This window comes from Trachurus japonicus, chromosome 10 (assembly GCF_045865225.1).
Source record: "Trachurus japonicus isolate A0001 chromosome 10, Traja_1.0".
NCBI classification, from domain to species: Eukaryota; Metazoa; Chordata; class Actinopteri; order Carangiformes; family Carangidae; genus Trachurus; species Trachurus japonicus.
In genome coordinates this window covers 1,698,738-1,726,016 of record NC_140916.1, presented here as the reverse complement: position 1 = coordinate 1,726,016, position 27,279 = coordinate 1,698,738, and the positions used below count along the sequence as shown (strand labels likewise).

The 27,279-nt window shown below is 41.1% G+C and overlaps 1 protein-coding gene across 1 annotated transcript in view; it reads right to left on the bottom strand.

Annotated features, from left to right (window-relative positions):
- ccdc69 (coiled-coil domain containing 69) overlaps positions 1-27,075 on the bottom strand; it is a 36,730-nt gene extending 9,655 nt beyond the window's left edge. The window contains exons 1-4 of the mRNA XM_085788968.1: positions 26,987-27,075; positions 7,700-7,757; positions 2,674-2,852; positions 1,206-1,293 (exon numbers count right to left, since the gene is read on the bottom strand). Of these exons, the coding sequence (XP_085645094.1) occupies positions 1,206-1,293; positions 2,674-2,852; positions 7,700-7,757; positions 26,987-27,007 (346 nt within the window). The 5' untranslated portion in view covers positions 27,008-27,075. The remainder of the gene's footprint in view (positions 1-1,205; positions 1,294-2,673; positions 2,853-7,699; positions 7,758-26,986) is intronic.
- Positions 27,076-27,279: the final 204 nt, after the last annotated feature.

Sequence of the window (27,279 nt, the reverse complement as noted above, 5' to 3'; positions counted from 1 at the left end):
TTTCATAGCTGTTGGGACCAGTGCCCGGTGCGATTGCCCGCGGCCCTAATAATTTGTTTTCCATCCCATCTAATGAGCCTCCCCTGAAACTGTTTGCTAATCAATAGTTATTGGATATTTTAAGATAACATAAGACTAAGAGAGAGTTGCAGTATCACAGCAGGATTTAATAATCATCACTATCATAGAATGAATAAAACTAATTGCTGGCATCTTATCTGTTACTGTGAAATATAACATGCTCTCCAGAAATAAAGTGTATTACTATTTTAATTTACTCGAATACTTAAAAAAGGTAAATAATATTACAGGTCCTATTTGATAAATATAAAACGCAGATATGGTTTTATCATAGAGTCCTCTGAAGGTTTTAAGAGAGAACTTAAAACTTATCTTTTAGACTTTTTACTGATGTTGATGCTCTGCAGTCTCTGTGAAGTTACCTGCTCTTTGTGCCGTTGTGTGTTTTTTATTGTTGCCTCTGTATTTTATTGCATTTTATCTTTGCTGTAAAGCACTTTGTGATTTTATCTGTGAAAAGTGCTATATAAATACAACTGACTATTAATTATGAATAATTCACAGTTTAATTAGGCCTAATGTTTTCTTGGAGGAGAGCGGTTTGTCCTGAAGGTGGCGCCAGACAACAGGTCAACTTGTTCATTCCCTGGCTACATTGTACAGTTCACTTCACTGTTTGACATTTTTATTGACTAGTGAAAGAAAAAACTACTTTTTTCACTTTTCTCATTTTTCACAGTTTTCCGAACGAGGCTCAGTTGTGTTGAACGTTCAGTTTATCAGCTGCACCGATGCTGCTCATATCTGGTCCATGTGTTTAAAGTGGACGCAGTGACCTCCTTATAAAAAGGTCCACGCTGTCCGGACACGATCCAACTCTCATCAGCTCTGCTATAATTAGCCCGTTAGCTCGAAAGGCTACAAACTAATAATAGAAAATCTGGACGACTCCAGTCGACTGGACACTGATGAGTTCAAAGTGTCGGTTTTCAAACCTGACAACAACTTAACAATAAAAAAACACACCTGTAGATATGACGTGAAGTGAAACATGAGGACAGAAAACCTCCTGTGTCTGCATGAAGTTCACATCTGTGTTTTATATAACAGCTAAACACATTCTCAGAAAAAAAACAAAAAAAAAACAGTGAATATATGATGAAAACATGTGTTGGGTCCGTTACCGTCCACCAGCCTCTCGTGCTCCTCGGTCGCAGTTTTACTTTTCTGCTCGTGCAGGACGTTCAAATCGGCCGTCGTCTCCGTTTTCACCTGGAAAAAAAAATTAAAAATCACATCAGAACAAAGTGAATTCAGTTTAATGAGAGAAAATCAAACTTTATATGAATGAAGAGGAAACTGGAGAATTAACAGAAACTAAAACTGTGATTATTTCACATGAGCATCAATAACAACATGTGGTTTTCATACATAGACATATAACAGGTCGCCTGACTCCGCCCCCTAACTACCGGTTAATCCAAATATGGACAAAGAGGAAGGGTCATCTGTAATAACGAGACTGTCACTTTATACAGTATAATGCCTATTTCAGTGTGCCGTCATTCCTTCATTTCCTCACGTGGCGACGGTGTACAGCAGCCAACCGTCAACCTGAATGTCAAATACACAAGTTCAGGGGCCGATATTTTCAAAATAAAAGCTCATTGAATTATTTCTCTCACGTGATTTCTGATCCTGAACTTCACTGCACAGAGTATCGATCAGTTTCAGGGTTGTTAGACGTCACTTTGCTCTCATCTGTGAGGCACAAGCAATGTTTACTTTTGATGTAGTTGATGGACAAAATATTTAAACAAGTTTTATTTTAATGTCACAAGAGCACCTCAATCTCCAAAGAAATAACTATTACAACGGGAAAAAAACTAAATAAATAAAATAAAATAAAGTTAAATTAAATGGCCATTATTTATTCACTTTTTTTCCCCAAAAAATGAGCTTGCCCTTTTTAAACCACAGGAGCCACAGCAGAGAGATGAACCTCTGACCTAACCCAAGACACAGACCAAACCAATGTGAGACCATTTTCAAGACCATCACTGTATTCAGTCCCAGTCCTCATGGTAATCATGTGGTTTGATATTTACATTATTCCTCCTCAGATAAAAAGAAAAGATGATTAATCTAAAATCTAACCCATATTTAATGTAAACAAAGTTTGGATTGAACAGAAGAACACAGCACAGAACCTGCTGAAGTCTCCTCCCACTTTTGTCATGGTGATACCAAGTTGTTCAGAGGGTTTAACACAAACAGATACTTTAGTAGAACTAGTTGAATTATCTGCAACTTATTGAATTACATCACATAAACCAAAGGGAGCGAGTGACACCGAGACATTTGTGGTCTCGACTGCTCGACTGCTCGACCGAGACAAGACCAAGACCTTGAAGATGTCTCTCTGTCACTGGCTCACTTTGGTTTATGTGATGTAATTCAATAACTTTAAGATGATTCAAATGGATTCAAACTCAATTACACATAACTTTATTCCTTCTGTAAACAAAGGACATTTTAACATGGTAGTCGATGGAGACCGACTCCCTCTAGTGGTCAGGAGAGGAACTGCAGCTGCTGGTTTAATCCCATCATCAACATCATCATCATCATCATCATCATCATCATCCTCACCTTATCCAGGATGCCGAGGACGAGCGTGCACACGTCTTCGTCGGCGTGGTCCTTCAGGAGCTCCGCCCTCTCCGGGTTCCCATTGGCCGAGAACACTTCCTTTAGAATCCTCAGCTGCCACTCGAAGCGCTCGAGCTGCTTCTCCAGACACACGTCCTGCTCACCTGACGTACGTTTACCTGCAGACAGACGGACGGACAGGCGGACGGACCAATCAGAGAGCAGAGAAACACACAGTGGCAAACTGCTAACAGATCTTTAATCAATGAAGTTACTAATGGTTATTAATCGGTAAATGATTAATCTGTGACGTCTGTGAATCTAATGGTGAATTTGACCAAGTGTTAAAAGTTGTGAAAGGGATAGTTCAACATTTTGGCAAATTGGCCCATTGCCATAATCCCTATAGTCATAGCAGTAGGTTTGTTACCTTTAATTGTCGGTGCAAGCTATTTTTAGAACGGCGGTGCAGAGCGGCGAGCTGCTCGGAGCTACGCTATGGAGGCTAATGGGATTTCTTGGTTTCCCTCATCAAACTCATCAAATACACAATCCAACAACTCCACAACGCTCTGGTGGACAAGTTGTGACCTGCACATTCACCACGCTATGAGATAATAACACAACGTTACCACACAGAGTTGTTTTAGAGGGACATTCATGCAAAACCGCTGATGCGCGTTGCCTTCAGGGGCAGTTTTTCATCAACAGTGTCTGTATTTACCTCTAAAACAACTCTGTCTGGTAACGTTGTGTTATTATCTCATAGCGTGGTGAATGTGCAGGTCACAACTTGTCCACCAGAGCGTTGTGGAGTTGTTGGATTGTGTATTTGATGAGTTTGATGAGGGAAACCAAGAAATCCCATGAGTCTCCGTAGCGTAGCTCTGAGCAGCTCACGGCTCTGCTCCGCCGTTCTAAAAATAGCTTGCACCAACAATTAAAGGTAACGAACCTACTGCTATGACTATAGGGATTATGGCAATGGGCCAATTTGCCAAAAATGTTTAACTATCCCTTTAACAGATGTTGAAGGGTTAACACACAGCAGTGCACAAAGATATGATGTCATCGTCATGGAAATTTGAAAAACAGACATTCAACAATGTCACACACACACACACACACACACACCTGAATCTCAGATCATTCAGGAAATGTTTCTGACTCATTTAATTTCAACCTCAGTTACATCATCGACATGTAGACACACGACCTCTCTCTCCGCCACACACACACACACACACACACACACACACACACACACACACACACGGATAAGTTCCAATGACGTCTTCCCTGTGAGGGATGATGAACCAGATGTCTTCAGGCTTCGGTTTTAAAAACATCTTTCGAGTGCCACAAACTGAATGAAGATAATCATTAACACTGCGACGACCTGCTCGTTAACTCTCTGAGCTCATTACTCAACTATTTCTACTACAGAAAAACAAAAAAGACAAAACATCTGGAGCTTAATCGTGAAGGTGGAAAAAAAGCTGCAGTGATTGGTGGATATTTAAAATGTGAGTACGTAAAATGATGCAACACGATAAATAAGTGTTTAATAAGAGGAAAACCTCATGTTTCTGTTCTCGTCACCTCACCTCACACTGAGGCGAAGCAGGTCCGAGCCTGTCTGACGATGAATTGATGTTAAACAAAGACCAGGTTTAGTTTTATTCTGTTGCTACTTGACGGTTGAAACACAGAGAGCACAGATTTGTCGTTAGGGGAGAAACAAACAGGATGGGATCGGTCACTTTGGCAGCACAGAGTTATAATGAATCAGTGTTTTTTTTTATCAGGGTAGCAACACTTTATCACTCTGTGGGGTTTATCGAGGCTTTTATTTTGGTAAAAAAAAATGTGTCTGACCCTGTGAAAATACACAGCAGTTTCTCGAACTGACAGCAGGAGGGGACCCAGACGTGTTCCCTGAGGAACTCCAAGTTTGTGGTTAAACTTTATTCAAACCAACACAACTTTATTTCAAGTTCTACTAAATTTGAAAATGACCCAGCAAATATTTTAAATATATTTCATGTAAATATTGTTTTATTTTAGTACAACATGAATGATAACGTCTAACTGTCTGATTGGCTGACTGTTTTCTAGACTGATCCAATAAAAATAGAGCAGATTTCAGAATAAAAACACTCCAAAACCAAATCCTGAAAGTTGTTGGATGGATAGTGGGTCCAGGTGGAGAGGGGGCAGGGCTTTGTTGTGACATCACAAAGTGACAGGAAGTCCTGACGGCTGGTTTTAAGGCTCAGTTTCTGAATACAGGCTGTGTGCATTTCTCTGTGGACTGAGGCTTTGATACTTTCACAGTATTAATATAGAACCTAGAGCTGCTTTATAATCACACTACACATGGACATCTACCTTTATACTGTATGGAGCTTTAACACAAACATCTACCTTTATACTGTATGGAGCTTTGACACAAACATCTACCTTTATACTGTATGGAGCTTTAACACAAACATCTACCTTTATACTGTATGGAGCTTTAATACAAACATCTACCTTTATACTGTATGGAGCTTTAACACAAACATCTACCTTTATACTGTATGGAGCTTTTAATACAAAAGAAGCACTTTGTAGTATAAGGAATAAACAGGATTACAGAAGGGACAAATATTGAATCTTAATACTTGTTGTCAGATGTAGAAAATTGGTGCTGAACATTTTGTCTGATTCATAATCTCATTTGTTTGTCCTCTGATCACATATTTTCTTATTTAAATCATAATTTTTCATTTTAAACCAACAGAGTTCTTGTGTGCTTCTTCTGTTAAATGAAAAAAAAAGAGGCTTCTGTGGAAAAATTTAATTTATTATCTGTCTCTGAGTCTCTGGAAACTAAACTAAATCCAGACTGAGATATTAAATCAATAAGATTGAAAAGCCACAGAGGGGGAACCTGAACGGTCTCAGTATTTTTTTTTATTTTTTTTTTATTCTCCAGCTCCTTCTGCCACAGCGACAGTGAATCACACACACACAGAGATGACGACAGTGTGTCCTGCTGTAAACCAGTGGTTTCTGCTCGTAAACAGGAGGAAGTGAACGAAACCAACTGCCAGTCACACATGACTCAAAGCCTCAAGCGGACGATTCATTCAAACTATTGTGATACATAAAGAAGAGGTAAAAAGAAAATCCTCGTCCTCTCTATCTGCATCCTGTCTTATCTCTTCATCTCTCGTCTCATTTCACTCTGTGATGATTCTCATGTTTTGTTCTGGGAAACTCTTGAAGCTGAAACTCACAATTAATTTTTTATTCAATCACATTCATTCAATCACAACATATTTTTCCTCGTCAGATGATCCGAGTCTTTCTGAATTGTTTATAATCGTCGGCTGTTTTCGCTTGATTACAGGTTCATGTCTGGGTCACTACGTGTTTACATGTCGCCGGTCAAGACGTATATAGTATAATGTAACATATATTTTACGGTATTAACTGTAGAAATGTCTGAACAAGGGTTGTATAGAAGGTTTCATGATAAAGATGGCTAAATAAACCTGAACCTTATCAGCAGGCTACAGAGAGCCACAGTTAGCCACATTGGCACAACCACGAACACTGCGTAAGTCATTGTCAGTTATAGGCCGACAAACAACACAAATAAAGTATCCCAGCTATGCTAACTGTTGTGAAAAGCTGATAAAAATGTTTTAACTAGTCTGAAAACACTGTCTAAACTGTTCTAAAGGGATGATAACCACATCTCCTCGCCTCATCCACATGGAAACGGAGCTTCACCCAAAACAATCTTTTCTTGTTTGTTTTAAAAAAGTTTCCTGGAGCTAAACACAGCAAAAAATATCAGTAGATCCACTGAAAACGACTCAAAACACTGTATCTAGTACATCCACCAGGTCTGTGTGGAGCATAAACACCAAAAACAAAGAATAAGACAGAAAGCTTCTCCGCTGTTTTCAAACTCCTAACATTATAAGTGGATTAAATGTTGACTGGGAGTCGCGTCAGAGTAAATATGACAGTAGTCCACTGTTGTTGTTGTTACGTTACATCCATAGACTGTAGCGTCTAGCATTGTGTGTCAGGTTACAGGTTGGAGCGGTGATCCGTTTTCTGCATCTACCGCTGCATCTACATGAAAACGCAGCGGTGGTGTTTTGAGATTTTCCCAAAAAACACAGTTTCCAAAACGTCAAAACGATTTAAAAAAAACGTACACAGATTCACTGAAACCCGTATCCATGTGGACGGGCTCTAAAACAACTGCTCTAAAAACCCACCTCTTTTCTTTGGCTTTTCACACTACGTAGGTTGTTGATTTTTATGTGCACAGATATTTTATCTGGAGTGGACAGTCTATATATGCACTATGTTTTACTGTGTTCTTTATCTTTAGTAGTTTTGCCTTATTAGTATGTTTTATGGTTTTTATTTACTGTACAGCACTTTGGAAACCTTTGTGTTTATTTAAATTGTGCTTTAAAAATAAATGGATTGGATTGAACTGGTGCGAAGAGGCTAACTACAGTTAGATGATAGCCTCCATGCTAATTGTTCTGAAAAGATACTGGTGATACTAACCTGTCTGAAAAGATGATAACTACACTTGCAGGTCTGAAAAGATGCTAATTATGCCATATATATAAAAAACAAAAAAGATGTTTGTACTCTAACCATTTTGTTAAGATGTCAGCAATAATCTTTCTGAAAAGATTATTTTACTGTATTAACCTTTTAATAGAGATACCAGCTACATACTGTAAACTGTTTTGAATAGATGCTAAACACTAAATCAAACTATCAGTGAGAAGTTCAGAGGAGGTGATGAAGTTTACAAGTGAAGATCCTACTGAACAAAAACATGTCAGCGTATTGGTTTGTCGGGGGTTAAGGTTTGATGAAAACAGGAAGTGAGAAGGTTGCCAGGCTGAGAACAGTCAGAGGAGGAAAACCACAAAGTCACACACACACACACACACTCATATGTACAAACACACACATACGTAGATATGAACCCACTCACCTCCTTCATCTCGGCGGCTCTTGTCTTTCTTCTCTCCCTTCTTGCCTTTGCTTTTCTTCTAATGACGACAAAAAGAGAAAAAGAAGAAGTTTCAGTGACAACATCAACAAAAATAAACTGATAAAGATAATAAATAATAAAAACAAGCTCCAGGTCATCTTCTGATTGATCTCAGATTGACTTTTTCAGTCACAGTAACAAACACAAGCTGCTGCATCATGAGTCCGTCACGTGCCGACTGCAAAATGACTGTTTTATTGATCCACTATCGATCGATCGTCGGTGACCTTGGTAACGAGGCATCAAAGCCTCCACGGTCGACCCCGTCTGTCCTGACCCGTTGGGTTCAGCAGCTGAGACTGCATAAAGACTAGTAGTCCATTTGCTTTATATTAAATATCTTTTGACCTAATTCTTTTTGCACTAAAATTAATTACACACTCGAGTCTGTCGGCTCTGTCAGCGTTTTGCATCAGATGCATCTGAGCAATATCATAAACACATCATGTATAAACAAAACCTTCTTGCATTTGAAAACTTTATAATTTACTGTAACATCAGACTAGTTTTTAAATGTCTTCATAACTGTGTATCACCCCTGTTTTCTGCACTGATAAAAAGACGCTGTAGCTCAAGCCAAGTAAGCACACGAGCCTCCCACAATGGCGACTGCATTGTTCCCAAGTGTACAACATCATTTGGACAGTCTGCCTTCTCAGTAAAAGGGGTTAATTTATGGAACACTTTACCCACTCGCCTGAAGCTGGAGACTGATACAAACTCTTTTAACAGAGGACTAAAAGCGCATGGCTAAAAGCAAAACAACAATGCTCACATGTATAAATATGGACTTTTTCATTGTTACTATTTACTGTTACGATCATGACTTCTGTCTGCTCAATCTCCTTTCATTTGATCTTGTGCTCTGGATTTATTAGTATGCTACTGTCATACACTTGGTTTTATCTTATACTGTTGATAATATGTTCTGTGCTTTTAGAATAGCCGCCTATGGACTGGTGTTGAAAATTAGCACATGTGCTAAACACACCCAAGCAAAGCATCTGGTCTGTCCACTGGAACAGTCAATGTATTTGTGATGTCCATATCAAATAAATAAACATAACATAATATCATAGCCCATGATTTGTGAAAATATACTACCATATGTCAACTAGTGACATCAGCACAAGAGCTGTTGAGGAATATTTAGACAATTGTTTTTGTCATGTTGTAATAATTGACAGACACAGAGCGAGACGAGCTCAGCTTCGTGGCTGAGACACAAATAGACAACCGTATTTCCTCAAATAATAGCCGGGTTTCATATAATGGCCGGGGGTTTTGTTTACACCAGGGGTCGGCAACCTTTGTGACATGGAGTGCCGGTTTGAAATGAGTGTGCCACTACAATAAAACAATGTGACACAAAATACAAAAACAACATAACTGGGGTTTTCTCTATTATGTTGTTTTTGTATATGGATAGATGAAATCATTTAATCTATATAGCCCACATCTAATCATATTTTGAAGATATTTTCCCGTTATTCACAACACTGCTTTTCAGAAACTTGGCCTATTAAAACATATTGCAGTGGGAGGAAAATGCTGAAACAGAGACTACAGTGCATCCAGAATATCAATTTAGAATATCATAAAGGCCGTAACAAAGACCCTGGTCCTCCTGATGAAATTAACACAGCAAAAAATCAACCAATCAGGATTTTGGTCGAGCCAGAGCATAACGACCAATAAACTGACGAGTCGACTGGGAGGTTACAGCCCTACTAACCAGATCTACAAGGCCGATGACAACAAAGTGACATCATCACGAGTGTCCTTTCGATTGACTGAACAGAATTAACGATCATTAATCACCTCTAAAACAAACTAAATACAAACATAGGCCTATTATTTCACATCATAAATCTCCAACGTCTTGTTCTTTATCATAAAGTCAACTTCAAAACTTTTTTAGGTTTGTTTTATTATTAGAAATCAGATCAATCATCACAGTTACAGGACACATAATATTTATTTTCTGAGCTCACACTTCAGAGTCTGGTTCATAACAACCCACTTCACTTCACATCACATCACATCACATCACGTCACGTCGGTCATTAGGGGACATGAAGCAGGGCATTCTGGGAGGAGGTGCAGAGGTCTGGAGTTAAACTGGATCAGTGGGTTAGTTATGAAATCTGACTCTGACCTGCCAGTTTCCTGCTCATTAGTCTCCACATGACCGACGCTGCAGCTCTCGCTCTTTTCTCTCCCTGCGTTACGTAACTTCAGCTGCAGAATGAACCGACTCAGGACAACGGGACGACTGTTTGTCCCGGCTGCTGCTGCTGCCGCTGCTGCTAAAGATGATGAAGACAGAACCGGCCGACACCTGCACCACCGCCACCATGATCAGACAGCGCTCGACCCGGCTCACTGCTGATCGATTCAGAGAGTTTAGAGATCACATTAGGTATCGATTGATTGACTGATTCTTTGTGCACAGATGCTGTTAGAAGATGTGGAAGATACGTTATTTAAAGCAGCAGCTCTGTGTAATTATTTAACTTTAAAGTGCTCCACTACGAGTCAGTTTCCTGTCTTCTGTGTCATATGGGTTTCTCCATGACTCCGCCCCCTTTAGGAGACCAGCGGACCGTGACTCCGCCCCCTTTAGGAGTCCAGCAGACCGTGACTCCGCCCCCTTTAGGAGACCAACGGACCGTGACTCCGCCCCCTTTAGGAGACCAGCGGCCCGTGACTCCGCCCCCTTTAGGAGACCAGCAGACCATGACTCCGCCCCCTTTAGGAGACCAGCAGCAGCAGCAGCAGGTCTTGAGTCTATTGACTCCAGTGGGAGAAGTGAACGTGAGCTCAGATTATGGTCGATTCTTTCGCTCCAGAGTCACTGAAGTAAATATTGGACTCATTTTTCACAAAACACATCTCTTCTGAATGTTTTGATGTAGGGCTGCCCCCGACCAAAACTTTTCTTGGTTAACCAATAGTCGACCAATACTTTTGGACGGGGCTCACGGCAGAACCCGCTAATCGTTGAAAACAGCAGTGATACGTGCTTTCACGTCAGAGTTTCCAAACTGTAACAACATCGGAAAAAGTCGCTTTTGACCCCCCCCCCCCCCCAAAAAAGGGACCTGCGTTAAAAAAATAAAATAAAATAAAAACGACAGCGAGTGAGTGTCACGACTTCTTGTATCCGGCCATTCAAATTAAAAGCCCTATAGTACAGTTCAGTCATATTGATTTTGACTAAATTTTGACAAGACAGAAGGACAATAATATAAAGTGAAACAAACAGAAACAACTGGGAAGTGACGGACTGTTTTTTGTTTGTTTCTTGGTTCAGATCAACAGCCGATAATCACTCGATCGATTAGTCACAATTCGTCAGCTTTTTGTTTGTTTTTTTGTTTTTTTCAGTGTCTGTCTCAACCAGCTGATGATCCGTGGGGTCAGAGGTCGTGACAGGACGAACAGGAAGTGATCAGGTCATCCTCTGGTGTCATTATTGATTGATCTAGTTACATTGATTGATTGAGTCGTTTCTGTAACCCTCATCAGCTGATGATGATGATGATTAAGACTGTCATTGTCACGGTTACGTTACGTTATGATGTTTTCTATTAAATCAGATTGGCACATAGAAAGTGGGTGATACGTTCAGGAGCCTCAGGAATTTGGATTACTCAAAAAAAAAATCATGATTATTTGAGAAATTGATTTACATCCAACCCAGATTAGAGTATAAACACACACACACACACACACAGTCATTGCACAAGCACAGTGTGGAGCTCAACGAAACACACTCCAGGCTGTGTGTGTATGTGCACTAACAGACAATACACACACACACTGGCTGAAATACTTTACTGTATTGCCTCACACACACTCGTTGCTCAAGCAGTGAGGCCAAACAATCACACCCTAAAACACTGCTGCACACACACACACAGACACACACACACACACACACACACCCCCTCCCACTGTATAAACACTGCTAAACTCTGCTCTGTAAACTGGACACCGACTTTATTTAAAGTTGGAGCTGAAACAATAAATCTCTCTGGTTTAAACACGTCTCTGGGTTCAGACGTGGAGACCTGGGGCTCGGCAGCGCGTCGCCGTGTGCTTCACAGCTCAGAGTGAAGAGGAGGAGAAGAGGAGGAGGAGGAGGAGGAGGAGGAGGAGAAGCATATGTTCCTCCAGGCGTCGTGAAGGCCCCTCGCTTTTAAAACGGCCATAAATCAGAGTAGCCGTCGTCTCCTCTGTTTGTACAACTGAACTCTCAGTAAAAACCTGCGCTGAGCCGACGGACGTTGATCCGGCTTCTGCAGATGTTCCACAGGTGATGAGTATAAATCACCTCATTGGCCGGTTTGAAAAGCCTCAGGGTGGGCAGGGCCAAAGAGGAGAGGTCAGATAACAATCACATCACCTGAAACAGGAAGTGACATCGCACTAGGGATGTCCTCGACTAACTGTGCATTCACATCAAAAGCTTCCAAAGCGTCAAAACGCAGTTAGTCAATTCATTTTCAATGAGAGCCCGGCGACACTGAGCGACCAAAGAGTCAACTGCCATCACCGTGCTTCCAAAGCGTCCAAAGCTTCACCAGACGAGAAGTTGAGCCTTGGTTAAACTTTAGGGTAATTAGCTATGACGCGGTTCGGCAGCAACCTGTCAGAATAGAGACGTCCTTCAGCTCCCAATGACCAGCGCAATCGAACTTTGACGTCAGTCACGTGACGAGCGACCAAAGCGGCTGAAAATATTTGCCCTTGTCTGAAGCACACCCTCGAGCATTTTTGGCGCTTTGGAAGCTTTTGGTGTGAACGCACAGTAATGATTTTCATATTCAAATTCAATTTCAAATTCAAAACAACTTTATTAATCCCACCAGGGGCAATGGGCTCTATGCACAGCTCCACTACTTCCTGACCATTGTGACTACTCAGACACACCTGGATTAATCAGTTTGCCCAATAATGTTAGACAGGAAATAAAGGAGCAGCATTAAGTCCAGGAAGTAGTGGAGCTGTGCATAGAGCCCATTCATTTTGAGCAGCAGGTTGTCGGGGTTTATATAGCCTACATGGCCCACAATAAATAGTCAATAAATACATAGTCAATACAACACACATCAGACAACATGGAGCTTGGAATGGATAATAATATTAAAAAAAGCTTTAAAGAAAAATAGTTATAGTCAAATCTGCTTCGTCAGGTTTTGCCTTTAGTCGACTCATCGTTGAATCATGTTGTTTTTTTACGTCACTGATTCATGAATCATGATCTCATTTGCGTTTTTTTCCACTCCAGAGAAAAGAGTTAAAACAGCAGAATAAAACACATTTAACTCTTCAGCTGACATAAGATCACAACGTTCTCCATCCTTTTCCTGATCTCACTCATTAGGCTGCGTGCACAACATCACCGTCTCTCCTTCAGGGCCGGTGCAGCGATGACGACTACGAGTGTGTGCTGTGAATTAAGGAAATGAAAACGTGAAGTCCCATGTTTTTTGTTTTGTTTTTGTGTGTAGGTGCTGCGCTATTGATCTTTTTTCCCTCCATTGAAGGGAAACAACATCAAGCAGAGAGAGAGAGAGACGTGTGCATGTGATGTTTGTATCTAAACAGTCTGGCCTATATTATAAGAAAACAAAGGAATTCTATGTAAAATCAGATGTTCAGCAGCAGAGAGCTCCCCTACATTCATTATGGTACGATCTTCTTTTCATAACCACATGTTGTGTCTTGTCAAATCAGAGCTCTCCTAATCGAACCGTCGAATAGCCGACTATTGGAGGTCACCGCTACATCGCACCGAGGCCGGTTGGTGTGTGTGTGTGTTGGTGTGTGTGATAACGAGCGACACAGGATGATGACACATCTCCAGACACAGAGACTCAGTGTCTCTGTCACACGGTTTAATCTGGACAAAGGCGACTGTCGCTACCCGATCTGCGACGCTACCGGATCCGTGACAAAACTGGTCTGCGCATGCGCAGACCGGCCGCCATCTTGGACAGCTGCCTACGGCAACTCCACTTGGACAAACTTCATTTGGGCACTGCCCGATTTGCGTACATGCTTTAAGTTCTGTGAAATTAAAATACGGTACTGTGAAAATGATTAAAAAAATAAAATAAAATAAAATAAAAACCGCGTAGGTCCGTCATAAGACAGCCGCGGCAGACTCGTTTATTCAGTGAGTGTTGTGGTAGTTGTGATTGTTTGTGGTTGTCATGGTGATGAGGCCGGCGAGAAAAGAGGACAGTAAACATTAAAAGTCCGCCTGTGTTCCTGTTTTCTGAGCATCAAGATCCAGACCACCACAACCAACCCTCAATTTACATTACTAATAAAGTATTTAAAAAAATAAATAAAAAGATAAACCGTCTGTGGCGACGCACATAGGGCAGTGATCCTAAGTCAATTCAACTAAGTTTGTCCAAGTGGAGTTGCCGTACGTGGCTGTCACGGATCCGGTAGCGTCGCGGATCGGGTAGCGACAGCGACCTCTGACCTCTGAGGTCTCTTCCACAGAAACAGGAAACGCCTCCGTTACTTCCTGTACAGTCGCCCACTGTGTTAATGTGATGACACATTAACACAAGAGGGAGATAACGACAGGACAGAGAATCAAAGCGATGAACACACAAACACACACACACACACACAGATAATTATCACTGGATCAATGTGACGCTGAAGGAAACGAGTCTGCAGAGATACAGAACGATACGTCTCTAAACACATCTATAGATGTTTTACTCAGAAAGAGTCTGTGTGTTCAGAGGTCAGAGGTCACAGCTTCTACTGGTCAAGGTTTATTAAAACACAGTGAAGGTGCAGAACTCATGATTTACAGAAGGGAGAAGTTAAAAATGTCTGAGACAGAAACAACAGGGTTATTAAGGAAACACAAACAAAACATTACGAATAAAGAAAAAACCTAAAAAAATAAGGCTGAACAGATCAACTAAAACTCATTAAAGAGTGATGTGTTATAAATCAGAAAGCAGAAAGATAAACTGAGTTCAGAGATGTGCGGATATAAAATCTCACTATAATCCATTTAACCGAATCTTTATGACAGAAACAAGACGGTTCCTCTCTGATCACCTCACTGCAACACAAGAAGTGAATGAGATCACAGATCGTCACTGAAATAAATCCTCAGAGACATTATTCAGGAGCTGCAGATCGTCCGAACTGTCCGACATCAACGCGACGATTTCTCAGAACCAGACTGAGTGAAAAAATGTAGACTACTCTGTGTCTGAAGAGACGTCACAACAACAACAGCATCTCCTCTGTGTGCTGGTTCTGCTTCGCTGCTGTAGACGTTTAGAAGTTAAAAACAGGAATTTAACTTTAAATCAAAATAATACTCGAGTTTCTCTGTTGAATTACACTGTTGTCATTCATTAGAGTTATTAGACAATTCATTCATAAATTAACAATGAATTCATGCAAAACCGCTAATGCGTGTTGCCTTCAGGGACAGTTTTTCCATCAAGCAGTCTCTGTATTTCCCTCTAAAACAACTCTGTGTGGTAACGTTGTGTTATTATCTCATAGCGTGGTGAATGTGCAGGTCACAACTTGTCCACCAGAGCGTTGTGGAGTTGTTGGATTGTGTATTTGATGAGTTTGATGAGGGAAACCAAGAAATCCCATGAGCCTCCGTAGCGTAGCTCTGAGCAGCTCGCGGCTCTGCTCCGCTGTTCTAAAAACAGCTTGCACTGACAATTACAGGGAAACGAACCTACTGCTATGACTATAGGGATTATGGCAATGGGCCAATTTGCCAAAATGTTGAACTATCCCTTTAAAAAGAGAACCAGTCGGAGCTCAAACGGTGGAAAGCGGCGAGGAAACAGTGATGGCAATACAACATTTCTGTTAATTACATCCAGCTGTTTCTACACAGAAGAATGGAAACGGTTTTAATGATTATGCAAACGCTCAGATGTTTGAGATCAGGTGATGATGATGTAATAACTGTGACCGGCTCAGATGTGAAGTTAGTGGATAAAAACAAGTTCTGGAGCTGGATCTTCATCTTTGTCTCTGGTTTAATGTTGGAGCAGACGGAGTCGCAGCTGTTTCCAGTTTGTTGTCGTTGCTGTGGCCTGTGTGTGTCAGACTCTCTGCTCCACCATGTTCGCTACAAACATGTCTGTGCACAGCAGTAATCACTGTTTTCCTCCTCTGAGAAACCACAACACAACAAAGCTAACGGTGCTGTGTGTGTGTGTGTGTGTGTGTGTGTGTGTGTGTGTGTGTGTGTGTGTGTGTCTGTGTGTGTGTGTGTGTCTGTGTGTGTGTAGCTCCTCCTCTGCTCCTGCAGGAGGACAAACACACCTCTGTCTCCTCCTGTCGACTCTCGGCTCTGTGATAAAACGCAGCCGAGTGTTGAAAAACGTTCCCGAACGAGACAACGTGACGTCGTGTGAAGAACCGGGTTAAACTCACAGACGTACCGACGTGTCGAATGTCTCACGTTCGAGTCCGGGGGACGACGCTGCTGCTGCTGCATCAACTCAGCACTTTAACACCTGTCGCTCACTGACGAGTCTCAGAGTCATTAAACTTTTCTTTGAGGGGGAAAAACAACTCCGGCGTCGTCATAAACACGAGGTTTTACATTCACTTCGCTCTCGTTTCCTTTGAAGAGTTACAGGCTCCGAAAAACTCATCAGATGGGATCAGATCAGAGGACGAGGAGTCGGTTACTGCAGGAAAACGTCTGCGACAATAAAAAAAACACGACATTAAAGTGACTTTTGATTTAAATCACAGCTGCTTTGAATGAACTGAAGTCTGAGCATCAAAATGTGTCTGTGTTAAAAAGTTCTCGTCACATTGTTTATAGTTCACGTTCACTGACGTGAATGTGGCAATAAAATATATCGTTATAAACTCTGTTTCTCGCAAAACAGTAAAAGTATAAATAATTATTTGACGGGAATCAAAAGTTCAGATTGTGAATCTTTATCAGATTATTATTTGAAGACTGAATTAATCCACTTCATGTGTGTTTATTGCTTTTAACTGGAGCATGAATGATGCAAAAAGGCAATTAGAAATGATTTTAAGCAGAAATGACTTAAGAGAGTTCATGTTTTTTACACCAAATAAACCTATTTAATGATAAATAAAAGTGGCAGGTTAATCAATAATGTCATATTTTCTATCTACACTCAATGATCCATTGATTCGTTCTTTAAAAACACAGACAGATGCGTTGAGTAAAGAATAAACCTGTCGTTTCTACCGACTCTGATTTATCTGTAGCGTCTACGGTGGCCTGTAGCGGCCAAAAAATCAAGAGCAATAGTTTCAGGTGCATCAAGAAAAATTTACATTTTAAACAACTCATTTGTACTTGTTTTTTAAGTTAAGTTAACAACAACAAGGAGGAGGCGTCAGAGGCGAACGCGGGACCGATCGGCTGCTTCCTGCTGGAGTTCGTTAACTGATTAAGTCGAGTCGTTGCCAAACCAGAACGTCTGGTCCTCATCTGGTTCACCGCCGACATGTGGCCGCGCTCACGTCTGTTCTGAGTCACGACGAGTCGGACAAACAGCAGCAGCAGCAGCAGCAGAGTCTTCTCATGGAGAAAACTGAATTAAAACTCCTCAATAAAGAGTTGTGTTTGGTCGTTGCAGGTTTTGCAGGTGATCGACTGCTGAATAACTTCCTATAAATGACGACACTTGAAAAACAGCAGGACTGAAATGAGCGTTTTGTTGTTGTTTTGTTGTAATCGTGGAGCAACTGGATGCAAACGCAACATGAAATTGGATCCAATGGATTAACAGAAAGGAACAAAGTTGAGCTGCAGCAAAGAAGAAACATGTGAGAGAAAGTGAATGTGGTTGGAAAAACAAAAAGAGAAAACAAGACGATTAGATAAAAAGGTGAAGAGCAAAAGGTTTATAAAACTGGTTTATAATAAAACCAGAGAGGAGCAGGTAACTGAGATACCAGCTGTCCATCACTGGACCAGACTGAGGCCACGTTGACACACATTTACAAAAAACAGATATTTCCTCCTCTACGTTTTCAGATATAACAGGGGTTCTCAACTAGTCTCACTCTGGGCTCCACATGTTCCCATGGTCATTAAGTAGCGACACACTTTTATAGAATTAAAACCAAGATTATTTTTCTTAAGCCTTTAAAAACTCATTTTGCTCTTTATTGAGCAAAGTGCATCTCAGAGCACATGAATGAAACTGAGGAGGACCATGACAACTGCATGTACGGAAGTGAATAAAAAATATCAAACTGCACAAAATGGAGACCAACAAAATGATATATTTGACTTCTAATGCATCTCTGCATTCAGAGCATGTTCACAAAAGTGAATAAATATCAAATTGCACAAAATAAAGACCCACAAAACAAAACAAGATTCACTGCATTCAGAGCAAATAATAAGAAACTGAGGAGGACCATTACAACTGCATGTGTTCACGTGACGCGTGCCTTTCAATATAAGTTATTTTTCAAAATAAAAGACATGTCCAACATCAGATGTGCATTAAATATTATTTACTTTTTGACCAGCTGTCCGCGACCCATCCAGAACGGGTCCGCGACCCACTTTTGGGTCCCGACCCACCAGTTGAGAACCACTGAAATATAACATTGTTCACACCAGAACATTTCCAAACAACTCTTCATTCACACAAACCTGCATAAACACAAAGGGGTAGTTCAACATTTTGGCAAATGCGCCTATTGCCATAATCCCTATAGTCATAGCAGTAGGTTCGTTACCTTTAATTGTCGGTGCAAGATATTTTTAGAACGGTGGAGCAGAGCCGCGAGCTGCTCAGAGCTACGCTACGGAGGCTCATGGGATTTCTTGGTTTCCCTCATCAAACTCATCAAATACACAATCCAACAACTCCACAACGCTCTGGTGGACAAGTTGTGACCTGCACATTCACCACACTATGAGATAATAACTTATAATTAAGTAACATTACGACACATGAAGCAAATACTCGGAACTACTTTTGCTTTTGAAATCACTCCGCCAAGCAGCCGTGTCATGAATGTAGTTCCTTCTAAAACAACTCTGTCTGGTAACGTTGTGTTATTATCTCATAGCGTGGTGAATGTGCAGGTCACAGCTTGGGCACCAGAGCATTGTGGAGTTGTTGGATTGTGTATTTGATGAGGGAAAGCCTGGACCGTGCGCCGTGCAGAGCTCACGTCTCTGCCCCGCCCATCTCAACACAACATGCACCGATAATTAAAGGTAATGAACCTACTGGTATGACTATAGGGATTATGGTGAGAGGAGAATCTGCCAAAATGATGAAATGTCTCTTTAAGAGCTACTATGAGCATGACAAAAACCTATAGGTGGCAGCGTAACGAGAAGCATGAAGCCATGCTAGCCAATCAGAATCCAGGAAAAAACACAAAAACAACGAATGAAACAAGTTACTTCCTGTTCCCTCTGAGAAAAACACAGCTCACACACACACACACAACTGAGTTTTTACCAAATCTTCCCTTTGGCCTTTGTAGCTTTCAGATATCTAATTGTTTTCAGTGACTTGAAGCTCAGTTCTGGTGTAAACGAACGGTCAAAACACCAAAACACATGGAAAAAATCACCATTTCTCCTTTGTGTAAATCTAATCTATCTGCATTTTCTTTCTCGAACACCTGTTGCACATTCAGTAAGACAATGTTTTGTTTGCTCGTAGATCAGTTTGCATGTTTTTTTGTGGGTGATGTAAAGTTTTCACATCTTTATTTGAGTTTTTTCTGACATTTGGTCCTAAACTGTGTCAACAGACGGATCAATAGTGAAACCTTTGTGTGTAGCAGCTCTAACACGAAGGAGTGAATCTCTAGAAGCGTCTTAAGGTCACTTCTCACCTCCCGTCTGACTCACACCGACTCTGAGGTCACAGTTTTCCACCCGGAGCCGCGTCGAGGTGTCGCAGGCAGCTCAGTTCTTTAAAACATGGAGAGACCTCACAGAGAGAGCGTGGGCGTTTTCAAAATAAGAGCTGGCCGGAGTTAAAGCAAAAAAAAAGAACCAAGAACTCATTAAAACTGCAGTGACTGCTGCTGCTCAGCGTGACCTATGTGACCTCTGGTGTTTGTAGCTTCAAACTGTGGCTCAGTCTGTTCACAGGCTGCAGCTGAAACTACATCATCGTCATCGTCGTCACTGCTTCTGAGGAAAGTCGCGTCATTTTCCTTTTTAAAAGATCCGACCGGTGCAGGAGGAACTCCTCCGACAGAAACAGGAAGCACCGACGACGTTCCTCGAGCTTCTTCCCTCTGAGAGGAACTGAAAACGGTTCCCAGGTCTCTGATGAGACCCTGAACCACGAGAGCTTGTCGTTAGGGGTGGGCGATATGGCGATATTAGATCGTGAAGGATTAGAGTGTGTAGACGATCTGCCAAAGTGCAGAGATCGTAGGATCGTCTGGGGCTCATTCTATAAATTGCAGTTCTATGCTGCAAAGCGTAAACAAAGGACATTTGCAAAGTTTGCTAAAAGAGATAACAGTTACTTTAGTTTGTATTTTTATTTGACTCTTTTCAATCAGCTATTTAGTGTTTTGATACTTAAAATCCTGTTAAAATGACTGTGTTGAATAAAACAAACAGTAATGTCTTCATTAATATTTTACTTTCATGTTTATTGAAAGCTACCTTTTATGTTGCAAGAGTGCACTTTATCAGAGTGTTGTTGTTTACCTTTTACTATGTTTACGTTGTTCACACATGTTGGCAAAACTGCAACTATTTAGATTAAAATCTGTTCAGAAAGGTTCTTTGGCCTAAATTGTCTGATTTTCTTTTTTCGATTTAAGATCGCGATGAAATCGAAATTGTGACTTCATTTTTAAAAAATCGTGATATGATATTTTTGCCATATCGCCCACCCCTACTTGTCGTCATGTGACGTTTCATCCCCGAAGCTACAGGCAGAGAATTTAGCCCGTCTTGTCGCCATAGCAACGGGAAAACATCACACACCCTCCTGTCCTGACTTGGCTCGACCGCCAGCATGTGAGTCAGAAGGTCGGTTACATCCTCGTCCTCCTCCTACAACTACAACAACAACAAAAACAACACAGGGGTCACGACCTGCACGTTGAAAATCACGGCTGTGAGGCGCGAGGAATGCCGGTATGCAGGATTTTCATTTTAACTGTGCTACATTTGTACCTTAATGAAGCAGCTCCAGAGTCCTAGTGCTGGTTAAATCAATGACTTGTAACTAGTTCCAGGGAGAATGGAGGCTCTCTATAGCCTAGAAATCTAGCTGCACCCTAGCGGCAGCAAATATATTTTTGCCCCGTAGGTGGGTCTAGAAACGAGCCATAGGAACTTTTTGAGTCTCGAACACCGTTTGTGTTCACCAATCACAGCGCTCTATCTGTTTAGAGAGTCGTTGGGCGGGCTTAACGCCATGGCTAACGTCATCCTGCTCTTTGCTCTGATTGGTCGTAGCGCTACCCTATTGGTGCAGAGGCAGTTTGAAAGACAGCCTTCATCCCGCCTCCTGGATTGAGCCGAGGTCTACCGGTCGTTTCCAGACTAGACATGTTGATGAGATAGTCTGGCTTGTCAGGCTAGGCTCTCTGTCTTCCACCTAGCGTCTCTTGGCTGAAAACCAACCTTGCAAGATCAGAGCCTCCGACCCGGTGTCCCAGCTCTCGTCTCTGCGGCACCGTCACACAAACGTAACGCGCCCCGTAACCCATAATCTCTTGTTGATGACAGATAAGACTACACAGATATACACATGGTAACATGGTAGATGATAAATAAACGTTATCCACCGCTCCATGGATTGATTTCTCACCAGCTTCTTTGGAAACAAAATAATGCACATGGAGGAGAGGAGGGTTAGAGACACAGACCAGACCAGACCTGGAGAGTTCAGCTTTAACTGTGTTTTGTCTGGTTGAGGTGTATTGAGCTCTCAGGGCCACCGTAGTGTTTTGTTTTCTATAGACTCGACGATAGAGTGGCTCCATGAAAACAGGATTTAAATCGTTTCTATAAAAAGTAAAACCTGACGTGTCACTAGTTTGACGTGAACATCAGGTTTGTTCCTCCTCGAAACCTCGACTGCAGAGATAAGATCAGCTGAGTTTTCTTTGTTTGGCATCTTGTGAAACTTTGCGTTGACTCCTCGCGGCGTTGCACAGGTGAGTCAGCTCAGCACAGGTGCTGCTTTGAAATGAAGCCGTATTAAAGCCCATCGTCCCTCCTCCTCCTCCTCCTCCTCCTCCTCCTCCTCCTCCTCCTGCTGAGCCGCTCTGACCAAGCTGTTTCTATTCTGAGCTAATCAAAGCTTTACTGGCTCTCAGGTTATGTAACAACAGCCTCTGGGACTGGGACTGGGACTGGGACTGGGGTCTGCTTCTTCTGTCCTGGTGGTGAAACGAGCCGGTCCCAGGATCAATGACTGCCACACTCCAAAAGGATATTTGTCTTATTTCTTGTCAAAATGTCTCATTTCTAGTCAGAACTAATCTCTTTCCACTTAAAATAAGAAAATGTACTTGTTTTTAGATCATTTTCACTTGAAATAAGTAGATAAATCTGCCAGTGAAAGCAAGTTCTTTGTGTGTTTATAATAGGAAAGAAAATCAAGTTGAGCTGTTTCTTCTTACGCTGCAAAAACTCAAAATCTTACCAAGAATATTTGTCCTTTTTCTAGTCAAAATGACATTTCTAGTCAAAACAAATCTAATTATACTTAAAATAAGACTCATCACATAAAAAGTAGCTTGTTTTTGACACGTTTTACCTCTTTCAAGCATATTTTCACTTGAAATAAGTAGAAAAATCTGATAGTGGAGCAAGTTTTTGTTTAAAAGAGATTAGTTTTGACAAGAAATAAGACAAATATTCTTGGAAAGATTTTGAGTTTTTTGCACTGTGCTTCTCTAAATGTTTTCATTTCAGTCCAAAGATTACGACGAATAATGACTCATGTTTTTCTGCAGAAACTTATTTTTCTCTCAAGTCTCCAACAAGTTCGTTAGATGATTTGGGTTGAGCCCAGAAAATCTGAGAGCAAGAGAAGAAAGGAAAATAAAAATCTCTCTTCTTGTCAGTTTATTTGTTATAAAACAGTTTAAAAGATTCATTTTCTCTCTGTAGCTCCACATGTGAGTCTCATTCTACCAACTGGGAAACAGATGAACGAGCATCATCAGTCCATCAGCAGCAGCAGCAGAATGATGATGTCGCCTCTGACGCTCTCCAACACCTGGTCAACACCTGGTTTACACCTGTTTTGGCAGAACTCAGTCCAACAGATTCCTCACGTCCAAACACTAAATAAAAAAAACCTGGGAGATCAAACCGGAGCCAATCGTATCCCTTCTTCACGATGGTGCCATGAGCTACAAACAGCCCATCATTTACACTAACACGTGTGTTGTTCGGTCCAGTAGGTGACGACAATGACTTTCACTACGTCCAATGGGAAAACAACAACTTCAGACGTTACAGAACTGATTTTTTCTTCCTGTTATTGATTTCAAAACCAGAACTTGTGTACATCAGCTGAGTTAAAAACCTCATCTACCTCATTAAGGTTTGAATTTCCTTCACTTCCTTCTCTAGTTCCTCTTGGGACAAATTTAACATCATATACTGTAAACTGTACATGTTGTGTTTTTGTGACTGGTGGGACTTTCCTGTGCAACATGTTGCCTAATTGTTGACTTTTTGCTTTTTTAAACGGCTAAACTTAACACTTTGTTACAGGAAGTCAGTTCTTTTACACCGACCTAAAACAGCAGCTGCACGGTGCGACTTCCTGTGTGAACTATATTCTTTTAAAACAGTGAAGACGAACTGGTTCCCAGAGCAAAACAACAAGCAGCTGTTTTATCAACATCTGACATTGATTACTGGGTTAGGACTCAAAGAACTCACTGATACCTCTGATACTGTATAATCAGGAAGTACTGGAAGTATTTTCTGATGATAACAGTATCTGGTTCGTCTCAACAAACAGCAACAGGCTCCGTCATCAACACCGTACCACGACAAAATGTCAAAAACCAACGTTACGGAAGATAAGTCATCAATACTGTACGACAAAGTGTCAAAATTATTATCATTAGTAGCTATATTGAATCATTCTTAACAATCACAGTGGTACTGGTTCTTGTTGGGGGAACAATATTTCAGTTTTTAATAAGAAATTACAAATAAAAATGCTTGTAATTGTAATTCTTGTGAAATCCAATGTTCTCCTGGATTTTATTAAAGATAAGTCATCAATAACAATCAATATAATCATCATTTTTGTCATGATGACGGCTCGTGGGAGAAACACCGTGTAACAACAACACTTCACTGGACTGTGATACAGCTCAACAGGACCGAGTCGATCACAACGCAGTTCAACTCTCACTCTACAGATCAATAATCTATAGATATAAAGAAGTAGAGTAGAGTTAGTAGAGTAAACTTCATTATAAAATTCCAATGTCAGGAAGCCTAGCTGATCATAAAAACAGAGAACAACAAACACACTTCTATTCATCCACATTAAGAGCACAGACGACACCAAGACAAACCAGAAAACAAGTCAAAAAATAAGTTAAAGTGCAAATGTAGAGCTTAAAATTAAAATTAAAATCAATATTACGCTCTACATTTGCAGATGTGAGGCCTCCAGCTAGAGGCTGTCAACATTGATATTTTGATATAGCATATATGATTTAAGAGAGAACTGTAACTTTAACTTTAAACAATCTACCATCCATTCTACCCTGAAAAGTTTTAGCATCTATTTTTGTGGTGTAAAAATGTGGAATAGACTAGATGAGGATATAAAAATGTGCAATAACTTAAAACAATTTAAAAGTAAGTACAAACATACACTCTTGGACAGCTTTAAAGAACTTGACAGCTAATTTTACTCTTTTTATTCATAATCATGGTATTATTTCATATTAATCTGTATGGAACTACAGATGTAAGACATGAATCACAATGTAAGGGGGGGCTGAACTTGATAAGCTTTGCTTCCTTCAGCCCCTTCTCAAACTTGCACAGTATCATTATTGTTTTGTTTCTTGTTACATAGATTGTTTGTCTTTTGATGTGCTTGTTTGAGACAACTAAAAATCAAATCAAATGATCAGCTGAAGAGAAGCTGTGGAGTTCCTCAAGAGTTCAACACAAATGGATTTAAAACACACAACACAAGGGACCGTCTGTAATTTATATTTGACAAATTGCCATCATAGTCAGACAACAGGAGGCCCCGGGGCCTTCGGCTGGCCGGTAAAACCTCTGACCCACATGGTGCCTGAAGCCCACGGCCGCTGCTCCGTCACTTTCTATCAATAACTGGAGGAGGACAGCAGCTGCCAACCTCCAGATACTTTATATCCTGGACTCAGTCGGTCAGTCGGAGAAACTGCAACTACATAAACAACAGTAAAGACCAGTGTGTCTGTCTGCGTAGGTTTTCAGTTGTCCACAGGTCAAAGGTCGCATCTCTCTAGGCGACTGAATCAAGTCGACTGGATTTAGTTTTTTTGTCTTGAAGACGTTTCGAGGCCTTATCCAAGTGACTTCATCGTGATGAAGCTACTTGGATAAGTTGGATTTCTGTCAAACATCCACCAACTATGAGTCACTTCTTGTCCTTTTAATCTCCACATTAAACCTACGGTAACAACAGAGGGACACATGAGGTCATAAGTTGGTTTCTCTTGGTTTCTGTGGAGATTAAATGACAACACTGCAAAAACTCAAAATCTTTCCAAGAATATTTGTCTTATTACTTGTCAAAATGTCTCATTTCTAGTCAAAACTAATCTCTTTTCACTTAAAATAAGACTCATCACCTAAAAATGTACTTGTTTTTAGATCATTTCACTTGTTTCAAACACATTTTCACTTGAAATAAGTAGAAAAATCTGCAAGTGAAGGCAAGTTTTTTGTGCTTGTAAGTTATAAGAAAGAAAAACTTGCTCCACTATCAGATTTTTCTACTTATTTCAAGTGAAAATATTCTTGAAATAAGTAAAAAGTGTCTCAAAACAAGCTACTTATTATGTAATCTTACGTATAATGAGATTTGTTTTGACTAGAAATGACATTTTGACTAGAAATAAGACAAATATTCTTGGTAAGATTTTGAGTGCTTCATCATGAAGGGGCGAAACATCTTCAAGACAAAAACTTAAAGTCCAGTTGACTTGATTCAACCGCCTAGAGAAGTAAGATCAGTGTTTTATTCCTCCGGTAACAACAGAGGGACACATGAGGTTAAAGAGTTTGTTTTTTGTGGGGATTAAAGGACAAGAAGTGACTCATTGTTGGTGGATGTTTACAGAAATCCAACTTCATCATGATGAAGCCACATGGATAAGGGACGAAACATCTTCCAGACAAAAAACTAAGTCCAGTTGGCTTGATTCAACTGCCTAGAGAAGTAAGACCAGTGTTTTATACATTGGTAGCAACCTGAGAGTTGGTTTATCTATGTGTATTTATCTTGTTTAAATTTGCACTCACGCTTTTCCACAAATGAAGTTCCTAACATAAAAATAAAGTTCTTTGAATTGAATTGAATTGAACTGAATTGTTTCTTCTGTGGAGATTAAAGGACAAGAAGTGACTCAGTGTTGGTGGATGTTTAGAAATGTCACTGTGTGTGAACATCAGGACAATAGGAACCACATGTTATGCAGGGATGAGTTTAAATAGGCCTATTGATTATTTATAATACCTGATAGGCCTATTGATAGGCTATGAAATGTTCAGAACCGTCAGAATGAAACTTAGAAAAAAGAAAAAGAAAAAAAAACCCGCCTCAAATTCAAACACGATGCAGATTAAAACCAGATGTGGAGAAACGACTCTAAAGTTTCGCTTTGCGGGTTTTTTTTTTTTTTTTTAACGCATTTTTTTTTTCTCCTGCGCCGCTTCAGCACCTGCATCAGACCCGGACCCGGAGCTCCGAGCCCGGACTGAGCTCCGTCCGCAGCACCGGTCGGGTCCATTATTATCCGGAGCTCATTCCCTGCACGTTTCTCGGCCGTGCAGCAGCAGCAGCAGCAGCAGCAGCAGCCGCCGGCCGCCTGCTAATGAACCTCCTCCTCCTCCTCCTCCTCCCCCCAGAAAACAAAGTCAACTTCCCCCAGAGTCTGGTCTAACGTTAAACCGAGCCGGTTCGAGTCCGTCCGGCCGGCTGGGGTCCTCACCTTGCTGTGGCTGCAGCCCATTCCTCCTCCGAGCTCCGGTGTCGGTGTGAAGCCGCTCAGACTCTCCGCTCCTCGTCCTCCTCCCTCTGTTGACAACTTTCAAACACAAAAGTGAACGCAGCACCGCTACAGCCGCCGGCCACGGGGGGACTGACTGAGCTTATCTGTGCTGCGTTCAGGGACCCGGAATAGGCTCGTCAATATAGCTGCTGCTGCTGCTGCTGCTGCTGCTGCTGCTGCTGCTGCTGCTGCTCTAGGAATTAACCATGTGGGGAAATAAATAAGGAGGAGGT